The following is a 21,544-nucleotide window of genomic DNA, read 5'->3' as shown; positions in this document are numbered from 1 at the left end:
GTCACCCAGGCTTTACATAGTGCTGCTTTAGCACTACAGGAGCTTCACTGAGGGACAAACTATCTGGGCAGACGTAAAACGATGTCGCAGGAGCCATTTCAACCAATAAGATACCACCATTTTCAATTCCTCATGAACTCAAGCCATGTGGTACTGAGACTAGGACAGAGGTCCTCAGTATACAAATGTGACCTTTCACTGCATCTTTACCAAGTATGTACTCAGCCATACATATGTATGTCAACATGCTCTTAAAATGTGGAACGTTTTTGCACTTCATGTAAAAAAAGCAAAGTGGGAAACATCCTGATTGCAAAAAGACGTTGACATTTATTCAGTATTCTCTTCTTTGCACAGAGTCTCGTTGACTAATGTGCTTAGATATCACAGACAGCACAGTCAATATAAAAATGGCTTTTAACTTTAACACCCAAAGCAAGAACAAAATGCTTTTGAACCATGTGAATGCTGAAAGTACTGAGATAGTATTTCCAATGAAAGTTTGAGATGTTTGAGTTGTGAGGCTGCAGTCATTACTTCTGTTCTCCACTGATCTGACAGTTATATTCTGGCATCTTCCTAGTTTTCATATGTCTCGGAGTAGGCACTTACCCTGGCTTAAACAAACTTTTACAGGAATTTTGGGTAGATGTTCTCAGATGTTTTGTCGCTGGCGGTGCTGTTTGCATTTTGTCAACACCCTTATCTTGTATCTTGAATCTATTCTTTACGATGTACAGTGTTTTACTCAGCAAAATATGTGATATCATTATGCAAGTTACTTCTTCCATACTGTAATTAATTCACACTGGTTTAATGCCTGGCTACTGCACAGAACATATCTGTTACATTTTTGGATAGAATATATAACAATTGTAGCCATGAAAAGTCAAAATCCTCTATTAAATAGAAAAAAGATATATTTCATCAAAAATTTACACCATAGTCACTATAATTTTCTAGTCTACTAGATGTTCCCCTTTACAAATAATTGGCCTCTCTAACGCGTCTATGGATGTTGTACAGCACAGACGGTATTGCTTGGGACCACAAGGACAGCTTCACTACTGTTTACATGATTAACAGTCATTTATAAGAAATAACACCATCCTTTCATTTGTTTACCATCTGCACCCAGTGAATGACCCAGAATTACCGCAATCCATATTTTATCAAAGAGTCTCGACTTTCCTCCTCCTAGAGGCCTTGATTCCATCTCCTTTACCACCTCAAACAGGTCGTAATTGGGGATATAGCGCTGGTTAAATGTGAAGACACCTCTTCCACTTTAATAGTTTGTTGTATGTCAAGGCAAAAGGACACACATTTGAAATGTTATGTTCTCCTTTCATGCCTTGTCAGCTTGCAAATCTCTGTGCAGTTCTCTGAGTGGGCTGCTTAGAAGGCATTGTCCAACACGTTTATGACTGTAGCTTTCACCTCCACAGCAGTTGGCATCCCTTTCCCAGAAACCCAGAGCCTTGTAAAAGGAGACTGCACGCTAGCCTCAGGTGTCAGTGCCGTTTTTGATGGCCATCTCCTTAACTCCCCGTAAAGGTGGTGGTTCCTTAGAGACATGCAAATCAGCAAGCAAGCTACTGAAATGATGGTGAGAAGCACACCAAAGACAGCAATCACCACCGTATCCCTCTTCTCAGCCTCTTCGACAACTTGCTCTAATCCTTTAGTTGTGACATTGACACACTTGGTATTGTGTTCATGGTGAATGCTCCTGATGTCCACACACACTTTATACTGTGTGGCAGGACTGAGATGTGTGAGATTATACATCCTCATATCAGATGGGACCCTCGCTGTGAAAGCCACAGTTGGATGGTCAGCACTGGGCATTGTGTACCACTTGATGTTTGGCGCCAGGCTGCCATGAGTGGCTTTCCAGGACACTAGGACAGAGTTGGCTTGCACGGACTGGACGATGACATCAAGAGAGCCATTGGCAGGCTGTGGGAAGTACCCATTCACGTCCACAGAGACAGACTTTAAGTCTGCACCTACAAGATTGTGTGCCACACAAGTGTACAGTCCAGCCTCTTCCTCTGTGATGTCATAAATGTCGAGCGTGCCCTCAGGATGCATGTAAAACTTATCTGCCACCACATTCGGGAGAACCCTGTGCCCAGAAGGAGTGACCCAGTAGATGTCAGGCTCTGGTTCAGCAAAAGCTCGGCAGTGCAGAGACAACGAGCTCCCGTTATCCACAGTGACCTGAGTGGGCAGACTATCTGGAGAGATGAGAGGCAGACAGATCTCCATCATCTCCCTGAAGTGAACCTGCCGCACATGCTGACCTTCATACTCAGGGGGTTCCACACAGAACAGGGAGTCAGGTTCCATAAAGCGGATGTTGGTTTTATTCATATTCATCCAGCGTACTACGCAGTCACAGCGGATGGGGTTGGAATGCATGCTGACTTCCCGCAGGTTGGGAAGAGACTCCACCGTGATCCTGTGTAGGGCACTGAGGGCATTACCATTCAGCATAAGGGTTTCCAGCCTAGGCAGCTTGTAGAAGGCATTGGGATGAATATATGACAATTTCGGGTTGTTGGTAGCCTCAATCTTGGTCAACTCCGGAAGGTTGTTGAGGGCAAAGCTGTCGATGGACACCAACTCTGGCATGTTGTTGATGCCTAGCTCCTTAAGATGGAGCATGTCAACAAAATCGCCCCTCTGTATTCGCCCAATGGGGTTTTTATTAAGGTCCAAAAATTTGAGATTCTTAAGATGTCTAAGGGCACCATGGGGGACCTCAAGGAAAGTATTGTCATAGAATGAGATGCTCTCCAGATTGTCAAGGCCTGTCAGTGCATCGTCTGGAATCTGTGACAAGTTCATCCTAGTCAGGACAAGACTGCGCAAGTTTCTTAACGGCTTAAAGTTCATGTCCTGGATGGAGATGACAGGGTTTTCTCCAATCATTAGAATCTCCAGATTGGGCAGGGACTCAAACCATTCACTGCTTATACTCTGAAGCCTATTTGAGTTGAGATGCAGTCTAAGCAAGTTGCGAAGGCCATGGAAAGCCTTAGGTGAGATGAAGGAGATGAGGTTGTGATTTAGGTACAGTTCCTGAAGATTGAGGAGTTGGGAAAGGGCATTATCCGGTAGGGAGCATATCCAGTTTTCTTCCATATGCAGGGACAAGAGCTGAGGGAGGTGGCCCAGGTTGATGTCTCTTATTGAGGATATGTTGTTTTGCGAAAGGTCAATCTCAGTGACATTGGGCAAGTAATCCAAAGGTTTCTCAATTCTGGCGATGTTATTGGTCTGTAGTAAAATAACTTGTGTATCTGGAGGTAATGTCAAAGGAAGGTTAAAAAGTCCTAAGTCATTACAGTCAACAGTAGGGGCCTCCATATAAACTGAGCTGGGGGAAAACCAGGGCCTAATCTCACACTCACAAAGCTTAGGACAGCTGCCTCGCTCCTCCACAGCAAGAACAAATGTAGCCATTGCAAACCCCAGTAGCAAATAATCCACAAATGATATGTCTTTCATTTTGGCCCAGTTCCCTCCTGTAAATAATTGTTCCTTGTAAATTAAGTGGCCAGAGCTCTTCAAAAATAATAGACCATTTGTTGTTGGGGTGATGGAGATCTAATCCCACAGTGTATCCCCCGGGCTGTAACTGGTTGATCTACTGCCCGCTGATGCACAGAGACCCCTTAGTAAGTCTCCTTGTCTTGGTGTTATAGGAAAGGGCACACAGGCCAGATAAATAAAGGTAAAAGGACCAGCATATGCCTCAGGGACTTGTGTTTCAGCTAAGCAGAAGTGAGGCTGTTAATTTTCTGTAATACTTCAGTGGTAGAACAGTCTCTCTGGTGATTATGAGCTGCCATCATTGCTTTAGTCCACTTCCACCTAAAGAAAAGAGAGAGAGAGAGAGAGAGAGAGAGAGAGAGAGAGAGAGAGAGAGAGAGAGAGAGAGAGAGAGAGAAACAGAGAGAGAGCACATTAATATAGCTAGAAAATGCAGGGGCATCACTAAGGCATACTGACATTTACAAAAGCCACATTAAAGCATGATGATGTGTGATGACATTTTATTCTGCCGTGCCTCAGCAGCCTTTTTACATATGGATTTGGGTCTCCTTGACCTCATCTATATTGCTTTGTGGTTTGTACCAGAACTTCCCTTAAATGTTGGCATTATCATGCTTAGTGTGTTTGACTAAACATATTACTAATAACGCTATATAAAATTTTCAAAGATTGGCCATCAACTCATTCCCAGATTATTAAGACATATCACGTGTGGTGATGATGAGAATTTATGTTGAAGGCTTAGTTATTTAGCATCTTAAGATGCACTTAAACTCTAGCATAGCATGTACAGGTACTTGTCCACCAAACTACAAGCAATATAAATATACCCTAACATGCTAATAAAATGATTTATTATATTGCAAATAACAATATAACATATACAAATAGCATGCCTTCGCCATGCTACTGTGATGCTTTCCTCAATATTTGTGCTTATCTCCTAACTGTTACAAAGCAATTCTCTTTGTCACAGCAAAAAACACCCCCTGAGAATGAATCTGTTAGATACCTCCCTTCATCACCAGGGTTGCTAGAGGGAGGACAGTCCCAGGGAGCATTCCTTTGCTCCATCATCCTCTTTCCACTCTGGTGCCCAGAGATGGAGATGAAAAAGTTTTGTCTGCTGCAAAAGGACTGCAGTGGTCTCTTGCCTCAAGCCCCTATTGCAGAGAGGGCCAGAAAAGTGTTTTCAGATAAAGGACAGAGAAAGGAAGTGTGATTTTTCAAGGTATTGTGGCACTTTATTACACCCAGCATGGACAATGTTCTGATCTCTCTTTCTGAACACAGAGAGACCTTCAGAATCAGAGTCCCCTTCCTATTAATATTTGCACTGGAAAGGATCATTTGCATTCAGCCATTGTAGCACTTTGGTCAATACAGCACATGCATTATGTGAGCTAGCTCTGTCCCATCTGGCTAGCTTAACCTTGGCAAAATACAGTCAGAAGAAATGGTTATATATTAGGGCAATGCATGTTGGTCATTTTCAACAGATTATCATAGAGCAAAAGACATTATTTGAGTCTAGCCTGCATCTTCGTTTTCAAATTTTGTTTGAAGTTAACCATTCTTGCCACTGATAATGATTTTGTACACCAAGCTAAGTTTATTTTTTGTCAGTTACAAAGCACTTTGATTTACTGTATTCCCCCTGCCAGAGCACAAAAATTGTTTGCAGTTTTCCGCTTCTAAATAAGACCCTCTGGCAGACTGTAGTGCAACCTGCCTCAGAGAAACGTATCTAAATCATCATCCTTGCATGCTGTATTGAATCATATTTGAATGAAAGCTTAAGCCAAGTATTTGTTTTTAAAGGCAAAACTAACCCAAGAAACAAGTTGAAAAGGGATCATTTTACAGCTTGTCTGCACAAAATTCCCCTGCACATCATTCTACTAATGGGCCTTCAATTCCCCTACAAACAGGTGCTTAAGTGTTTTTGCAGGAAACCACGGAAAATCCAACGTAGAGATGAACAGTGCTATATTTGTAAGTAAAAGACTGTGTTATTAATATTTATCTATTAATATTTGTCTTGACGTACCTACATAGTGTTGTAAATGACCATCCAGTCCTTCTGGCTTCACCCCAGCACCACAGCATATTTTAAATCTGAGAAAACCACTGAATTTTTAGGTGATGCTGGGATACTGTGCTAAAATGTTTGCATTATGATAATTTTACTGCATTTGTAATAATATACAAATAGGGTTACAGTTCTCTGCAAGGCCAGTCCAGATACATATAGTCCTAATTTCTACTTTTTAGAAATGTTTATGTAAAAACATCGGAATATATACTGTCAGAAATAAAGGTTCTGTGCAGGTACATTTTTCGTTCATCAAGGTATAAACAATGTAAATGTTCCCTCAAAGGTACAACACTGGTTTTAAGGTCTAGTTGTGTACCTTAAATAAGTTTTTTTCAGGTGAAAAGTATGTATTTGTACCTTTTCATTACCTAATGTTTTAAAACAGAACAATAAAATACAAAGCCTGCAGACGAGACGGGGTGTGTGGAGTCAATACAACTTAGAAAATATGATTTCAGTGGATTATGGTACAATTACATTCCCTGACTAAAGGTACTGAGATGTACCCTTGAAGGTACCACCCCAGTGACAAGAGGGGTACTGCCCCTGTGACAGCTTCATACCTTTATTTCTGAGAGTGTATTTATATATACACAAATAAAATATATCAGATATTGGCATTGGCCCACAGTTTTCATAGATGCGCCCCTACTTTAAATGTGTTTGGGTTTTAACAGTTCTTACATCTTCTCCGCATTTCCTCTTTATCAGAGAAGTGTGTCGCCACTGTCCTAAGGGGCTGCTGAATCTCCACTTACACTCCCTATCTCACTTCCTAATTGTTGTAATAAGCTTATTTTGTAAACAATGCTTGTGCATGTTTATCGCCCTCCAGTAACACGGGTCTTCTCACAGGGGTGGTTGGAATGGTTCGGTAATATAGTACCCATGTCAGCTACAACAGAAAAGGAAAGGAAAATGCATGTATTTTCTGTGACTGACAAGAATGGCCTATTTTCTGCCCTGCGTTAAATGGAGCGTTGCTGTTTCGGCAAATCTCTGGTTCAGGTCAAAGGGGCGGTGTATAAGAGTGCTCAGGACTGTTAACAGCAAGGTGCTAATTTGCAGCAAATGAAAATATAGAGTGAATATCAGCAAATTAATATCATAGCATGAACGGCAGGAAATGAATATCACAGGTGCTTTAGCGTTTGAGCACTATTTAAAATCATTTGGTCTATTACATATGTCAGTGAACTACTTCTCTTGCTAGTTTCCACTGCATTTTTCAAGACGACTATATAATCCAGTATCTTATAGATGTTTCTTAATTCCCTCCGGGCCCAGGTTTACAATGGTTATCTATACCTTTAAGAGCCGCTCTGTTTTACTAATGCAATTTGCTTGGTTTAATGTCATCTCTTTCAGTTCTATCTTAGTGCAACAGTTCTCTTCTTATATCATGCAGCTTTGTGCTTTGTATCTTGCCCTTCTAAACAAGGTTATGCTGTTTTATGGAGGCAGCATTTCACGTGATTTCACATTGTGAATAAATTGCCCCATTTACTTCATGCATTATAAAAAAATGAAGCTTGCTGAAGCATGAATAATTTGGCACAATACTGTATTACATCAGAGCACAGTCAACAATGCCATCTGCATCGCTTCAGAATTTCCACATCATTTCGATGAATCCTGCTTTCAATTTCAAAGCACTAACTAGTGACAGTCATTGTGATCCATATTCCACTCAATCTCAGACATTAATGTTTATAGAGAATATACACACATAAGAAAAACACTTTATCTTTCAGGGTTTGAGAGTAAAGTACACATTTAACCATTCACCAGCACATCATTAGCAAATGTTTTGCCATAACACCACTACCTGTTGTACTAAAGCATTATGGATTTGTGTGGATTATTGAACAGACTAAAGGCTAAGACAGCATTAGGTATTTTAAAGTACACTACTCAACGTCTGTAATAATGATATTGCATATGTAAAATATTATCTGTTAAATGAAATGCAAAAGTAATACTTTGAGTACTTCTTTCACTGAGGGACAGGAACATTTTGTGAGTTCAGACCACCTTCAACATGGTGGTAGTATGAGGGAAGACTGACTGGAGGGGTGGGGTGAACTTGGGCTGGAGTTCTGGGCAGCTTCTGCTTGTAGCTAGAAAGCCAGAACCCCTACCCCGCATAGCTGTAGTAAGACTGAACAGGGAGGAGATGGGGTGGCAGCAGGGACTGTGAACCCTTTGTCACTGGAACGGAAGGTGAGGGTGTGAATTTATAGGGCGTTAGTTTGGAAGAAAGAGGAGTTTCAGGCATGTTCCTCCCCCCAAACTTCGGTTATAAGATAACTACATAGAATTTTAATACTACGGCTGTAAAGTGAACACTGAAGTAAATTAACACCACTCTTTTGACCCATCCGAAGTACACTGTTAAAACAGTGCCATAAAAAAGAACCCCTTTGCTTCTCTAACGAGACACATTTGATAAAGAGGTTTGTGCATGTGAAGGACCTTTTAAAGCCTTTAAGAACACGCATGTATTATATGTTCTTTACCAATTTAATGGTTATTTCAAGAACCTTTACATTATAAGGTTCTTACATTACATTATGAGGTTCTTTAAACTTCAAAAAGCTTCTTCACATTCACACAACTCATTATCAGAAACGATTCTTCACAGATCCATTCATTGAAAGTTCTTTAGGAAACCAAAAATGGTTCTTTTATGGCATCATTACAAGGCACCATTTATTTTCAAGAGTGCAGTGCAGGCTGAAGTCTAACTGCTTGCGCATTGAATGCTGCTATGATAGAAGCCGCAACTGTAGGCCTAATACAAATGAATAAATCAACAAGCTCCAAACTAACAAAAGCAACAGCAAAGCGGAAAAATACAGGTCCCCTCAAGAACCTCCATTGTAGCTACAACCTACGAGCTGTATGAATGAAAGTGAGCTGGAACCACTGCCTGTATATATGACATACATGGTCTACACACTCGCTGGAACATGCAGGCACTGTTGCGGTCACTGGATGTTGGTGATTAAAAATGGAAACTGTGTTCACTCTGTTGAAATCACATGGTTTTCATGTTCAGTTCATCTAAATCTTAGGTTCACACAATAAAATTATGTTACTGCTTACTAAAGATTCTGATTAAACTTATTTTATTCAATCATAGCTGTAACAGAATTCATTGCTTTGTAACAGAAACTTTCTTTAAGCAAATAAGTCAACTGAAATTAATCTTAGTTAATACACAAAATAATATGATAATTCAAGATGAATTATTTGAATCATCTGGTAGTCCTAAACAATACATTTTATATTGAAATATTTTCAGTATTGCACTTGTAAACATAATGTGCAATTGCTTATGTATATTTTGTGGGTCAGCATCAAGAATTAAAGCTCCAGTGTGGAGATGTGCAAGCATAGGCCTCTTTATTCTGGCTTCAAATATATCTTTTTGCAATTTAAAGCCAGTCAAGGCTTTAGAATGAAAAGAGGCAATAGCGCAGTCAGAGACAAATGAGGCAAATCATCCTTAACCCAGTTAAGTTTAGGTGAGAACACACAGACTAACGGCCTTGGAACAACATTGTTGCTTGTAGGATTTAAGTGGCAATAACTTGCATAGCGGCTCATGGTTTCGTGGACAGAGAGGAATTCGGTTAATACCGGAGCAAATGGAATTTCAAGATGGATGCCTCTAATCGCACTCCTGATGCACTGCAACAGCAAGCTTAAAAAACTAGGGGCTAGCGGAGTTAGAGAATAGGATTCTGCTGTTATTGTGTCTTTGCTGATAATGTGGCGCTTGCGCTGTCTTGATTAGGCCTGTACGATATCAGGCCATGTTTGAATAAGAGAGCTGAGTGGGCAGCGCCCCTCCTAACCCTGCCGGAGTAATTCAGGCTGAGCTGCGGCAGGCGGGCTCCCATGTTTGCTTTGGGTTGGCCAATCTGGGACTGTAAATCCTGGACTGTGGACCAGCTGGGGATAATCGCTTCGATGGAGGGCCACTTTGTGCCCCTGCTGGCCCTCTAGGGGACCTTGTAGAAGCTTGTTTTTTTCACCTTTGCTAAATCCTATTGCTTTGAGCCTAGGTGAGAGACTGATGCAATATGAAAAAAAAAAAATCTGATTGTTCAACTGGAGCCTCCGCAATAAACTGTATTCAGTCTTAACTGAATCGAGAATGATTTGTTTAAAAAGCATGCGGTGCAGTCCGGCAGGGTGTGATACAGAAGCAGTGTGATACTGGCTTGGTAACAGGAGGATACGATGCATCCTCAGGGGGAGACATTACACCTTCTCTGCTCAGATCTGTTCCACAGACATAAAGGTCACATGTAACTAGAAAGTAGGGCAGCAGCAGAATTGCCTCCTGCTACACCAAAAAATGGCTACTATATCACAGAGATGGTCCAGAGAAAATTTTGATCAAGCAGTTATTAATCACTCTCAGTTCCTCTCTCAGGCTCTGTCCACGCATATATACATTTTTCAAAAAAGTGTTTTGGCCTCCTGTGCACACAAAAATGGTGTTTTAGGTCACTGACAATGCAGCTTCTAGAAAACATTCTCCAGGTTGTACATATTTAGAAACTACACAATTAAATCAGTTTTATCACCACTGTGAAATGAGTTTCTGCAATAAATACAACATTAAGAGCTGCAATAACAGAATGGATCAGATTGCCTTAGATGTGCAAGTGATGTAACTGTAGCATTAGAACAACCTGAATCACTATAAGGAGTTTTTTAAGGAATTATATATATATATATATGTATTCATTTTTGTAGGCCTATATAGACAAAGCTGTTCAGGGAATGCTGACAATCACTGCAGCTGTGAATGAATTTTTGTTTTTCACTTTTGCACTGTGGAATTTTGTATTGTTTGCTGTTCATGCATAAATTTCCTTTTATATGTTTTTTTTGTATTATTTTCTTACCTATTTAGGAAATAGTATTTTGCAAAAAATCTAGGAACAAACATTGCAAATTAGTGAATTTCTCTCTCTCTCTCTATATATATATATATGTTATGATATCTGGCATCAGACAATTGTATTTTTCTATGCTCATGCATCTATTCCTATTAAATAAAAATTAATTAAATATATAAAATGTTGCATAATAAAGAAGTCAGTCAAATGTCTACTTAGAGTAAAAAATCTGCACTTACTGCACAGTCAGTCAGAGACAGTTCCCATATCATAACAATATCTAACTACTTTGTCAAACATAACATTTTAAGTTCATATTATGCAGCCCTAGTGTGGACAGATAAAACGTATCTTCTGGAAACGCTGTCATCAGAGCTTCAACTTGCATATGGTCATATTTTTTTGCATGTTTACAGATTATTTCTGTCAATACTATGTTTACTTTATCACTGCAGTTTCAGTCCACACATATGAATCCCTCTTGTTTACATCATTCTTCCTTATCTTAATATTTTTAGACGTAGCCATTGTGTTTTGCATGTTCCATATTTTGTGCAATACACATGCGCATAATGTTCTTCAACCTGACATCAAATTTTATGACATATTATCGCCTCCTTCTGGGCTGACTTGTTCATGTGAATGCTTTCCAATAGTCTGGCACTGAATGAAAACATAAGTGTGGATGATATTTGTTTAAAAAACACATTTTCAGAAAAATCCAGATAAGTGTGGTTGAGGCCTCATTCTCTCCCTCTCTCTCGCTCTCTCCCCCTGTGTGCTAGACATTAGGAGTGCTACTTGTGCTGGCCGGGCAGCTATGGGCCCACTTCCCTGCCGGCCTGCTGGATAAGCCTCTCGGTGGGTGGTATCATCAGGCCATCGGACCTCCCCCTGCCCTTCACTTCATTGATTTACCATTACACTGTTTCCAAGGTAAAAGGAGAGTCCATTAAACAGGACCCACTATGCAACGTGTGTGCATAATAAGGCTTCCTGTGGAAGGCAAGAGGAGCGCTTCCCTTTGCACCTGCTCCTGTGCGCTTGCAAATCAGCAATGAGTCAACGGTTAATGCGGAATCAATGTTGCAAATTAACCGATGGACCTCACACTTTGCAGCTTCCACATCCGTCGGCCTGAGTTTCCACCCAAGTATGCACACGCTGGAATTACTCACACCTGCAACAGCACACATGCTAAAAGGCAAATAAGTTTAAGGCCAGTTCTGAAGGTGAGTATTAATTATATTGTATTTGTATTGTAAGTCCTGATTAAGCAACCTTTACATTTTAAGAATCCCTGCTGAACTGAACACTAAGGGCTTGGGAGCCTGGGCTAAACTGAATCTCCGAAAGCTGTGGAGCCGTCTTTCAAACACACAGCTATCTTGATATGAATAATATATAACCGGTCAACAGGTCATGGGCCAGCAGGGAATACACTCCTTCAGTAGACAGAAACAATTTTTGTATGCTGCTGAAATGCCTTTAAAGCTGACAACAGTTCTTTATTTTGATTTTGTGGGTCTAATCATATATTCTCTTTATTGCAGCCTTTTTACATTCTGACCTGTGCATGCATTGTAAATACGCTGTAAGTTCATGAATGTTAATCTCATTCTGCTATTTGCTCAGAAGATCTTCCTCTGTGAAAAGAGCAGAATGAAATCCAAGGGCAAAGAATAGCACATTTACATATATAATCCTGCACTCGGAACAACCAGTTTAACCAAAACCATGAGATGTCCCTGTGGTACTGCTTAACGCCGTTCACAGTAAATGGAAATAATTGGCTCAAGGCATAGGTTCTTGTGGGAGTGACAATCAGTGCGCGTGCCAGCCAACACATGGTTGAGTTTGATTTAGGCATCTCCGCTTAGCCTGTTCTTAAGTAATGAGCTGCTAGTTGAGTACTGCGTAGACAGCCAGCCAGCCCTGTACGTCTCCACCATAGGAACCAGCCTGATCCAGGAGCAGATGGAGCGCGCAGCAGTGGCTCTCTGATGTTTTTGCTCTAGATTCACTTCTCTGAGTACAAACGGCATATGCTACTATTGCGCTCCTTTCTTATCCAAACTATACTTTTGTAGTAACACATAGCGGGCCACCTGAAACAATGATGGGCTACTCTCTTCTGCCTTTGTTCGGGTGCTTTTTATTTATTTTCTTAGGAGGTGAACTGCTGAAAGGGCGGTAGCTATCAAAACGAGGTAGTTCACAGGGTGCTAAAAGCCCTCCCTGTTTGTCTACCAGGGTAAGCGTGTTGTGGAAGGTTTAATTTGCTTTCGCTATTACTGTTTTTTTTTTCATGTTGAGCTCATTTAATGAACCTCAACAAGTTTCAAGGCTCTTTATATATGTGTGTTTTTTCCATGCCACTGTGGTGGGCTGGATAACCCACACAGTTTCTCTTCACACTCACACTCAGGGACTCTATAAATTTGCTCTTAATACACACGCCCACGCGCTGCTTTTGTGGTGCGTGCTGTGTGGTAGGAGGCCATTGTAAGACGCAGAAGCTCTTCAGAACCTCGGCATACAAGCGGAGATGAAAATCGATTAAAGGCTTCGGTGCACTTGTGCGAAGACGCATCATGTGTGTGACTTAATGTTTGTTAATTGCTTTAGCGAAGCAGATGGGCCTCCAGCATCTGTATCCTAGCGCAGCAGCCCACGCTGTCTTTGCACAGCTCAGTTCCTGCAAGAACCAAGCAGATACGAAGTGCTATAGCGGAACAAGGTCTTCGATTAATGGAGGAGATGTTTTCGGGATTGTCATTCTGCACATGCCAGCTAGCTAATGATGTGGTGAGAGCGGCACTCTGATGCTTACTTAATAACAGTACACAGTAGCAGCACAAAGCATATGGTGATATTAAAGCTTAATGACTGTGAATCAGAATGAGGCCTGGATTCTATAGGTTGGACAGCAGGCACCGGCTGATAGGGATGACTTATCCACGTTCAGTTGATGTGTAATTGCACATCTGTCACTACGTGAGCCATGCAGAGCTCCACAAGGCCTCCATCGCAGTCTGGTGGAAGAGAGAGTGAAGTCACATTGCAGCTGCGTTGCTCTTACCTAATCCAAAGCAGTGTAGGAGGACAGGCTCCTCGGGTTACGTGGCTATCAGACTGGGTGAAGTGATGTCGAGCGCATACGAGGTGCCGAGGCACCACTAATTATGCCAAAGCAACGAATGCAAATCGCTTTACAAAGAGCCCCAGGGCGAGTGGATCAGAATTGCAATGGCACTCTTTACGGGGACGCACGCATTTTCCGATATGAATGGACGAAGCTCAGGGGGCGGCTGTGCACGGATGCACCGGCTGCAACAGGGTGGTTTAGAGACTGGAGAAACGGAGATATGCCTGGAGGCTGATTTCCTCCAGGACGAGCCTCTGACTGCACCACCAACTGGTTCCCCACACATTGCATTCACCCTCCCCCCCGGCACACCACTCGGATCTGCTTTATTAAGGCTTGTTAAAGTTCCCTAGGGTTCCGTGCTGAGTGGTAATAATACAAAGCCGTTTGATGATGAAGCGTTTGACTTATAATGCGGGGTGGCGCAGACGACACGGATTCCACGTCTGAGGATTAGCAAGCTAGAACCCAAAAATACAAGCTGCTGCTGCAGAGCCCTCCACTTTTAATGGGAATGGCTGTGCGTAGGCTATCAGAATAAACGTCTGGTTAATGTGATATGGCGTTTGACTGGATTTCTGTGAACTTCTGAAGAGCTATGCGGTATAAAAGAAAAAAAAGAGAAGAAGAAATGATGGCGATGGTGCGGCATGCTAACACAAACGCTCGCGTTTACGTGTATTTTTAACTTACTCGTGTGAGTCAACGGAGAGGAATGATGTATTCCGTTTATCCCCATCCAGCGCAGAGGTCCGCGGAGCAGAGCAGAGGGAAGGTGAGGTTTTCTTCCTCCGAAGACAGAACCACCGCGACTTCACCACAGCTTTGGTATCAAAATGAACGAAGCGAAAAAAGTCCAGTGACTACTCAGACGGCTTCTTTTCGAGCCTCTTCTGCCCGAGCTGCTTCCTCTCCATCGCTTTCCCACACTGACATGCTGCCGCGAGCCCAGCGGTCGTTAATATCCGAGCTGCCTAGACTCTCCGGAGAGCAGCCAATAGCGATTGAGCGCAGCACACAGTGTGGCGCTGTTTGTTTTCCCACCCGTATTGCGACGAGCCCCGCCTTCTCTGCGCGTTGATTTGCTCGTAGTTCACAGTCCTGCGTTAGGATTAGCCGGTCGTTTCCCGCCAACTGCGCCAGGATTGGTTATAGGTTACTCTCTTCGGTGGTGTCCTGCGCTAAGATTGGCTATTATTTTATAACAGTGCGTTAGTATTGGCTGGTAGTTTCTCGCAATCTGCGCTATGATTTGTTAGAAGTTCATACTACAAAGCAGTAGGCTTGACGGAATACAGGTGGGCGGGGAAAATAGATGCGTGTGTCTGATTGGCTAGACGAGCCTGTCCGTCAAACTGAAGGCTGGAAGCAATGCAATGAAGATGGGCTAAAGGAGGGGAGGAGGGCAAGAAAATGGATATCTGTTCCTATTAGCGCTTGTTCACCTCTCACTCACTGGAGGATTTCAGAGAGGTTGCTTTACAAAGTGATACCTTTTTTGGGTTATTTCTGGCCTTGTGGCGAACGCTTTTTTGTTACAATCTTATCCAATTGGTCTTAGCAGTGCTATAGTGGTATATAGAGTGAGATGTTTTGGTTTAAAGACTATAAAAATGTCCTCTAATGATGTATCTTGAAGATAAGAGGAAACTTCAGTTTCTTTTGGATGAATTTTTGGGGAGAGCTGTTTTGAATTTTGTTATTTTCTGGAGGAAGCTGCAGAAGGAAGGGAGATAGCTAACATGACTGTTGTCTTATTTAGGCCGTATAAGTGTAGCAACTTTTTAAATTGACATTACAATGGAGAGAATGGACTTCTCAAACAACGTAGATTACTTGTCAGATGACAAAAGCTATAGTTAGCAAGGAAACCTGGTTATCTATACCGTACCACAGTTTAGCTTATTTTCTTGGACTGAAAGGGTAAAGAACTTGTCTCTGGTGTCCATGTACTCCTCAACCAAGGTAAGAGTAACACTAGTCAGGTCGAAATTTAATTATATAGCGCTTTTTACCACAGACGTTGTCACAAAGCAGCTTTACACAAAATGCAGGTCCAAGCCCCAGTGTGCAAGCCAAGGGCGACAGTGGCAAGGAAAAATTCCCCAAGAACAAGAGGAAGAAATCTCAAGAGCGACCAAGACTCAAAAGCCAAACCCATTACTGACAAAATCAGATTTTCTGATGTTATCGAATAAGTGCATGTAAACGCACTCGGTGGCTAGGCTAGCAGTCAGGATTGGCTGACATCACAGGGATTCCTAGTGATGACATATTGGCGTAATGCATGCTTGGTATTGGGGTGAGAGAACACTGAATAAAGACATGAAAATCCCTCAGGAAAATGTATAACACGACAAATAGCATATTAAACTCTGTTTTTAAGAATGCTTTTTTTAACTCTTGCCAGCTAGAATGATATTTAACTCCACCTAGGGATGCTACTGTCCATTCAACAATAGCAGCCATTACTGTCTACAAAACAGAACAGTGAAACCAACCAAACTGGTCAGATTCCAAGGAGCCAATTAATTTTGATGTCTAGCACACTATGACAAGCAGAACAGTAGGCTACCCTGCATATATTAAAGATGTACTTTAAATCAATAGCATGTTATAAAGAAGTATTGAGGCGTGTAACATCATATTATATCAGCAGTGCTTATGAGATGCAGTGGCTGGATTAAGATACCAAGGTAAACGTTAAAATAATTTACAGTTGATTTGCCTGGCCGTGCTTGGACCTAAGCACCGTGTGTGTTGGCAGAAACTTCTGGTTCAGGGGTAGGAAAAGCCTCGTTTTCCACTTAGCCTGCCGTTTAGCACTATGGCTTAGGGACCTGCCCCTGTTTTGGGGAAGAATGGGCTGTGAAGGTTCTGTCCTCAAACAGACCTATGCTGCTTTACCGCCTATGCCCTGAGACCTTCTCAGCCTCACCATGAAAAACAGAGGTATAACTCATAATGACACTCCCAACAGGGTCATACCACAGTCTTTTTTTTTCTCACACACTATGGCAGGATGCTGCCATGCTATAACAAATGAGTAGGGACTTAAGAGGTGTAAATCTGTGGCCTGTATAATGTCAGCATGTATTGTGTAAATCAGAGGAATTATTCCTCTGGCTAGCCATTCTTTCCATTTATTATTATTAATTTTGGAGAATGTTCCAGGGGCGTGGGGTGGTTTCATGGTGACATTTCGGTCGTCTGTTTTCTGCCAGAAGGAACCTCGGAGGGCAGGGCAATTTATTGACTGGAGTTTCACAGTTATAAATGCTTTTACAGCAAATATAAAGTAACTGCTTTTGATGTGCCTGGTGTTCTTTTGTTAAATCTGAGGCATCTGTCAGAGTCCTATTTCATGTCAACTTCATAAACTCTGCCTCATGTGACATCTCAGTAGAGGCCAGTCTGGACTGGCTGTCAAAATGTGGGCCTTATTTCTTGGAATATACTTCCCTTTCTTCTCCAAAGCGACCGAAAAATCTATGTTGACGGGGTTTACAGTAAAATCACCTTTTTGGTGGTGAACTGCGACTATTAGAGATAGGCCTTCTGTTTCAGCAATAAATGTCAAAAACGAGGAAAAAAACACTGTAATAATGCTGATTTCTGCTGGTGCCCCTGTGGGATTTTAGTAATATGTTAGTGCTAATCTAACAGCGATTCACAAACATCTTCTTCTGCGCCGACACTGCATTGGTGTCGGAAGCGGGAGGTGGCCTCTGAGTTTGAAGAAATCAAGTGGTGCATCAACAAAGGCAAATGATGAAGAGGAAGTGGGTACTAAGTGCTACGCCTGACCCCTCCTGGACGGGTCCAGCCAGCCAAAAGCAAGTGGCTGGCTGGGGAAGACGGCGAAGGAAATAGCATGGCGAGGCTTGGCAGCAAAGCCAGGCTGGAGCACAGTGAGAGAGAGATGGCATGCATCTGGTTACCACACTTCAGTGATGAAGGCGCCTGGAAGCCTTACGCCACGTAGCTGCAAGTGGTTGCCTGGCATCATGGCTGGACAGTGACTGCCACCACAATGCAGCTTTGTCTGGCACTGGAGGGGAAAGCACTAACGCCAGAACAACATGAACTAATGCCAGAACAACATGATGACCTAGTGGGGTTGACCATGGGCCTCCAGCAAACCTTCAGGCAGATGCGGGTGACATGGGTGGTCCAGCAGCTGCTTTCAGGGAGGTGAAGGCTGAAGGGAGAGTGGATGAGCATGCTAGCAGTGGAGCTAAGCATGATGGTTTGGTGTTCAAGAGGCAGTGCAGGAAGGGCAGAGAGGGCAGAAATCATCTTCGACATAGAGAAGCAGTGGCAAACAACTCAGTGCTGAGCAGCAGAGGAGCTCGAGGAGAAGATAGCATGCCGAGCAGCCAGCAAGCGAGTGGCAGCGAAGTGACTGGTGCTGCAGGAAGATGGGACACTGCACTGGTCAATGCCACGAGGGTTGAGTGCAGCATAGATGGGAAACAGCTCATTGCCCTCACTGACACTGGCTCGTCTGAGTTGCTGCTACATCCAGGCATGCTCCCTCACACCGAGTGCAGCGCACCTGCCGACTGGGAAGTGAAAACTTCCAACTTAAGTCTTTCACCTTCACATACAGGATGCATGCGTTCTCAGTTTGGATGTCCTCATGGCGGCCAGGGCTGTGCTCAACCTAGGGGAGGGATATGTTGGGCTTGGAGATGGAGCAATGGAAGCTGGTTGCAGTGGCTAGTGGCGGAGCCAAGGTGGAGTTGGGGCTCCCTGGCAATGTGGCCTTCATTCCCTGTGGGTCAAGCCACCAATACTGGAAGAGCTGAACACTCAGTGTCAGAGCCAGTCAGTGGATTTCCAAGGGGTGAAGTGCACTGTCAGGTTGAGGGCACGGCTTATCGTAGGTGAAGCCATCAATGCTGGAGGAACTGAACACAGCGCTAGCACCAGTGGATGGATCCCCAGGGGTCACTAGTGGCTCACACGAGCAGCACCCTTGCCAGCATGGACGATGCAGTGGACGACAGAGAAAGTAGAAGGCAGCTGAGAGCAGGGCCACTGCTGTTGGCACCCCCCAGTAGCACCAGACTAGATGCTGTGAGCTGTAAGGTTTTCTACCGCACCCAGGAGGAGGACGCAGCACTCAGTCTCTCCACTCTGGTGCACTGATGAGGAGGATGCTCACAGAGTTCATGTTTGGTTGCCAACCAGGGGCAGAAGGGGACTTGGCCCCGGAGTGGGGGGTACACTGAGGAGTCGCTGCGCTAGGGGTGAGGCCCCAGGAGAGGATTGGAGGTGCCTGCGGCACTTGTGCTAACTAAAACAGTGGACAGGCTGGGACTCTACATGGCCTGAAAGTTTGATCAGGCACCTGGGCTGCTGGGACAAGCAACCCTTGAGGGGGTGCAAGCTATCACTTGTACTTACAGTCAGTGACATATCTAGGACTTCCAGAAGATCTAGATCTGATGTTTTTTCTTATGAAATTAGTCCCAACCATTGTAAATCAAAACATGATCTGTTGATGCCACTGTCAATTCTCAATTATATTAGTGGTTAATTTGACATATCCTGATTTTAGTTCAGCTCCTGAAGTTCCAAACAATTTCGAGTGCTTGCTTGGCTGTATCTACCTTGTAGGAAAAAAGATTCTGAATCCCCAACCAAAACTTAACAATGAAATATGAAATAAGAGAACACTTGCAGAGTTTAAATCCAACAAATATGAATTAACCGTGTCCACTAATGTCCACTTAGGCACAAATTAACTGTAAGAGTTCGTTCAGCTTTGGAGACTTTTCTGAAAATGATTAAGATCCCACCTCAGAGCTTAGAGTGAGGCTTAATTGGTACACCTGCACATTTCTGTCTGGCGATAAGCTCATATGGACACAGCATGTCACTCACATGGACTTGTTACTGTAATCCGATTCTGCAAGGAGGAAGTCCACAATTCAGAGAAATACAGCGCCGATCCGTCATAACTGCCACATCTGTCAGGCACACACAATCCCATACTGCACCTCTCACTGCATCCGAATCGCTGTGAAATTGTAGATAAGCTGAATAAGGTGCCAATGGAAGCACATGAGTGGACCTGCCTAGCACTTCACCAACTTTGTGGTTTGAGCATTACGGGCTGTCTGTCATCCTGGTGTGCAGAAAACAAGATGCCGGATGGGGGTTTGTTTAGTTAAGACTCTGTTGTGCCTGCCACCAGCCAGCCCCGCTCCACACACTGCACACCCCCTCTCATTAACTTTCCATACTCCCATGATACTCAGCCATCCTGTGCCAAGCTAAAACACAGCTTATTTTTATATCCCCCTTCTTGCTACTCAGCAGAAGCCAGTGAATGAGTAAATTAGACCCATTGCCCTTCATAAACTCATTCAAATTAATGCTTCTTTTTCCATAATTATGCTAATGAGTCCATAACTTAATGTTGTTTGTAATGTATCACCCACTTTACAGTTAGAACCCCTTGGGTAATGGAATGGCAAGTGTGCGTTTAGCTGGGTCCAATGTCTGTGCCTCCAGTTTGAACGCAGTTGTAGAGTAAGTCTGTATATAGTTCTGTTTGTCTAATATATGTCTGGAGGACACCTGCTTATCCAACATTTATTCAGAAATCAAGGGTATTAATAGTGAAGTTTGTCCCCCATGTGATGCAGTTATGGCCTCTACTTTTTGAACATTGCTGTGGGGATTTGATTACATTCAACACCAAGAGCATTAGTGAGGTCAGGTACTGATGTTGGATGATCACAAATACTGCTCCAATTCATCCTAAATGTATTGGATGATGACGTAGAGAACACAGCCAGACTGGATCCCTCTGCTCACCACTGATTTCTGTTGATTTTGTTGTAGAAACGAAGGAATCATGCAATCAAGCGTGCAATAAGCTTTTTATGCTTTTATAATTTTCTGAATGCATCAATCATCCACATCATGTAGAAAGGTAGCTCGCTGAATGTCACTAGCAAGCTACATACCTTAGCAAGTAACCAACAAGCTTTCCTTTATCCAGTTAAACATCTTCTTTGGTTATGTATAAAAACAGATATTGTCCTTGTTTTGTTAAACCCCCTTGGATTCAAAGAAGAGAAGGACATGACATAGACCAGTCTACTTATGCCCAGCTGGCTAAATGCAAAGTGGCGCTTGAAGTTATTTGTGTAAAGTAGAAATCTGCTGCACTTTTATGCCGTGCGGCAAGACAAATTTCACCGCATAGTAAGCCATTATGCACTGCATGATGCAGCAGCGATTTACACTGAAATAAACAGGAAGTTGCTAGTGCATACATGCTGTAATAGTCCCAGTTCACCACTGCACATTATGCACCTTAAAGTAGACGCAAAGTAGAAGTAAAGCTGCTTTAAGGTCAAAATGCATCCAAACCGCTGTAACTTGTTTCTTTTATTATATAATTTTTTGTGTATTTAAGTACTACAAGGGGACCACGCACCTAAGATTTTCACTCACCTTTGCAACTGTATAAATGTGATGTGACAATAAATGTGATTTGATTTAATTTGATTTGGTTGTCTGGATACATTTGGACATCTAGTGTATCTCAAAATGGTACCATTATAGCAAAGGCAGCAGCATATTTCCAACTTTAATACACATTAATGTGAACAGATTTTACTCTAAGGAATTTTGGGTTCCATTTTAATTGGTCCATTCGTCATGAAACGTCCACCCAAAAGGGCAGGTGTTGCTTTCAGATGGCGTAAAACACTAAAAGCATTGGAGGTTTTTATATGACAGTGATGATATGGATTAACAGGATTAGGATGTTTGCATTGTGTGTACACA

At 42.7% G+C, this 21,544-nt stretch overlaps 1 protein-coding gene across 2 annotated transcripts; it reads right to left on the bottom strand.

Annotated features, from left to right (window-relative positions):
• Window positions 1-307: 307 nt before the first annotated feature.
• On the bottom strand, window positions 308-14,694 carry LOC118812446 (leucine-rich repeat neuronal protein 3). Of its 2 annotated transcripts, XM_036577480.1 has the most exons (3): window positions 14,426-14,694; window positions 4,580-4,730; window positions 308-3,885 (listed from the first exon to the last, which is right to left on the bottom strand). In XM_036577480.1, exon 3 carries the CDS (start codon window positions 3,517-3,519, stop codon window positions 1,399-1,401), a length of 2,121 nt encoding a protein of 706 aa, XP_036433373.1. In that variant the 5' UTR covers window positions 3,520-3,885; window positions 4,580-4,730; window positions 14,426-14,694; the 3' UTR covers window positions 308-1,398. The 2 variants fall into 2 exon arrangements, with proteins under 2 accessions (XP_036433373.1, XP_036433372.1); XM_036577479.1 differs by lacking the exon at window positions 4,580-4,730.
• Between the last annotated feature and the right edge of the window lie 6,850 nt (window positions 14,695-21,544).

This window comes from Colossoma macropomum, unplaced genomic scaffold (genome assembly GCF_904425465.1).
Source record: "Colossoma macropomum unplaced genomic scaffold, Colossoma_macropomum, whole genome shotgun sequence".
NCBI classification, from domain to species: Eukaryota; Metazoa; Chordata; class Actinopteri; order Characiformes; family Serrasalmidae; genus Colossoma; species Colossoma macropomum.
This window is presented reverse-complemented; position numbering and strand designations above follow the sequence as displayed.

What these genes read in the sequence shown, in the direction of transcription:
- LOC118812446 (XM_036577480.1), bottom strand. Translation starts at nt 3,519, where the DNA reads ATGAAAGACATATCATTTGTGGATTATTTGCTACTGGGGTTTGCAATG.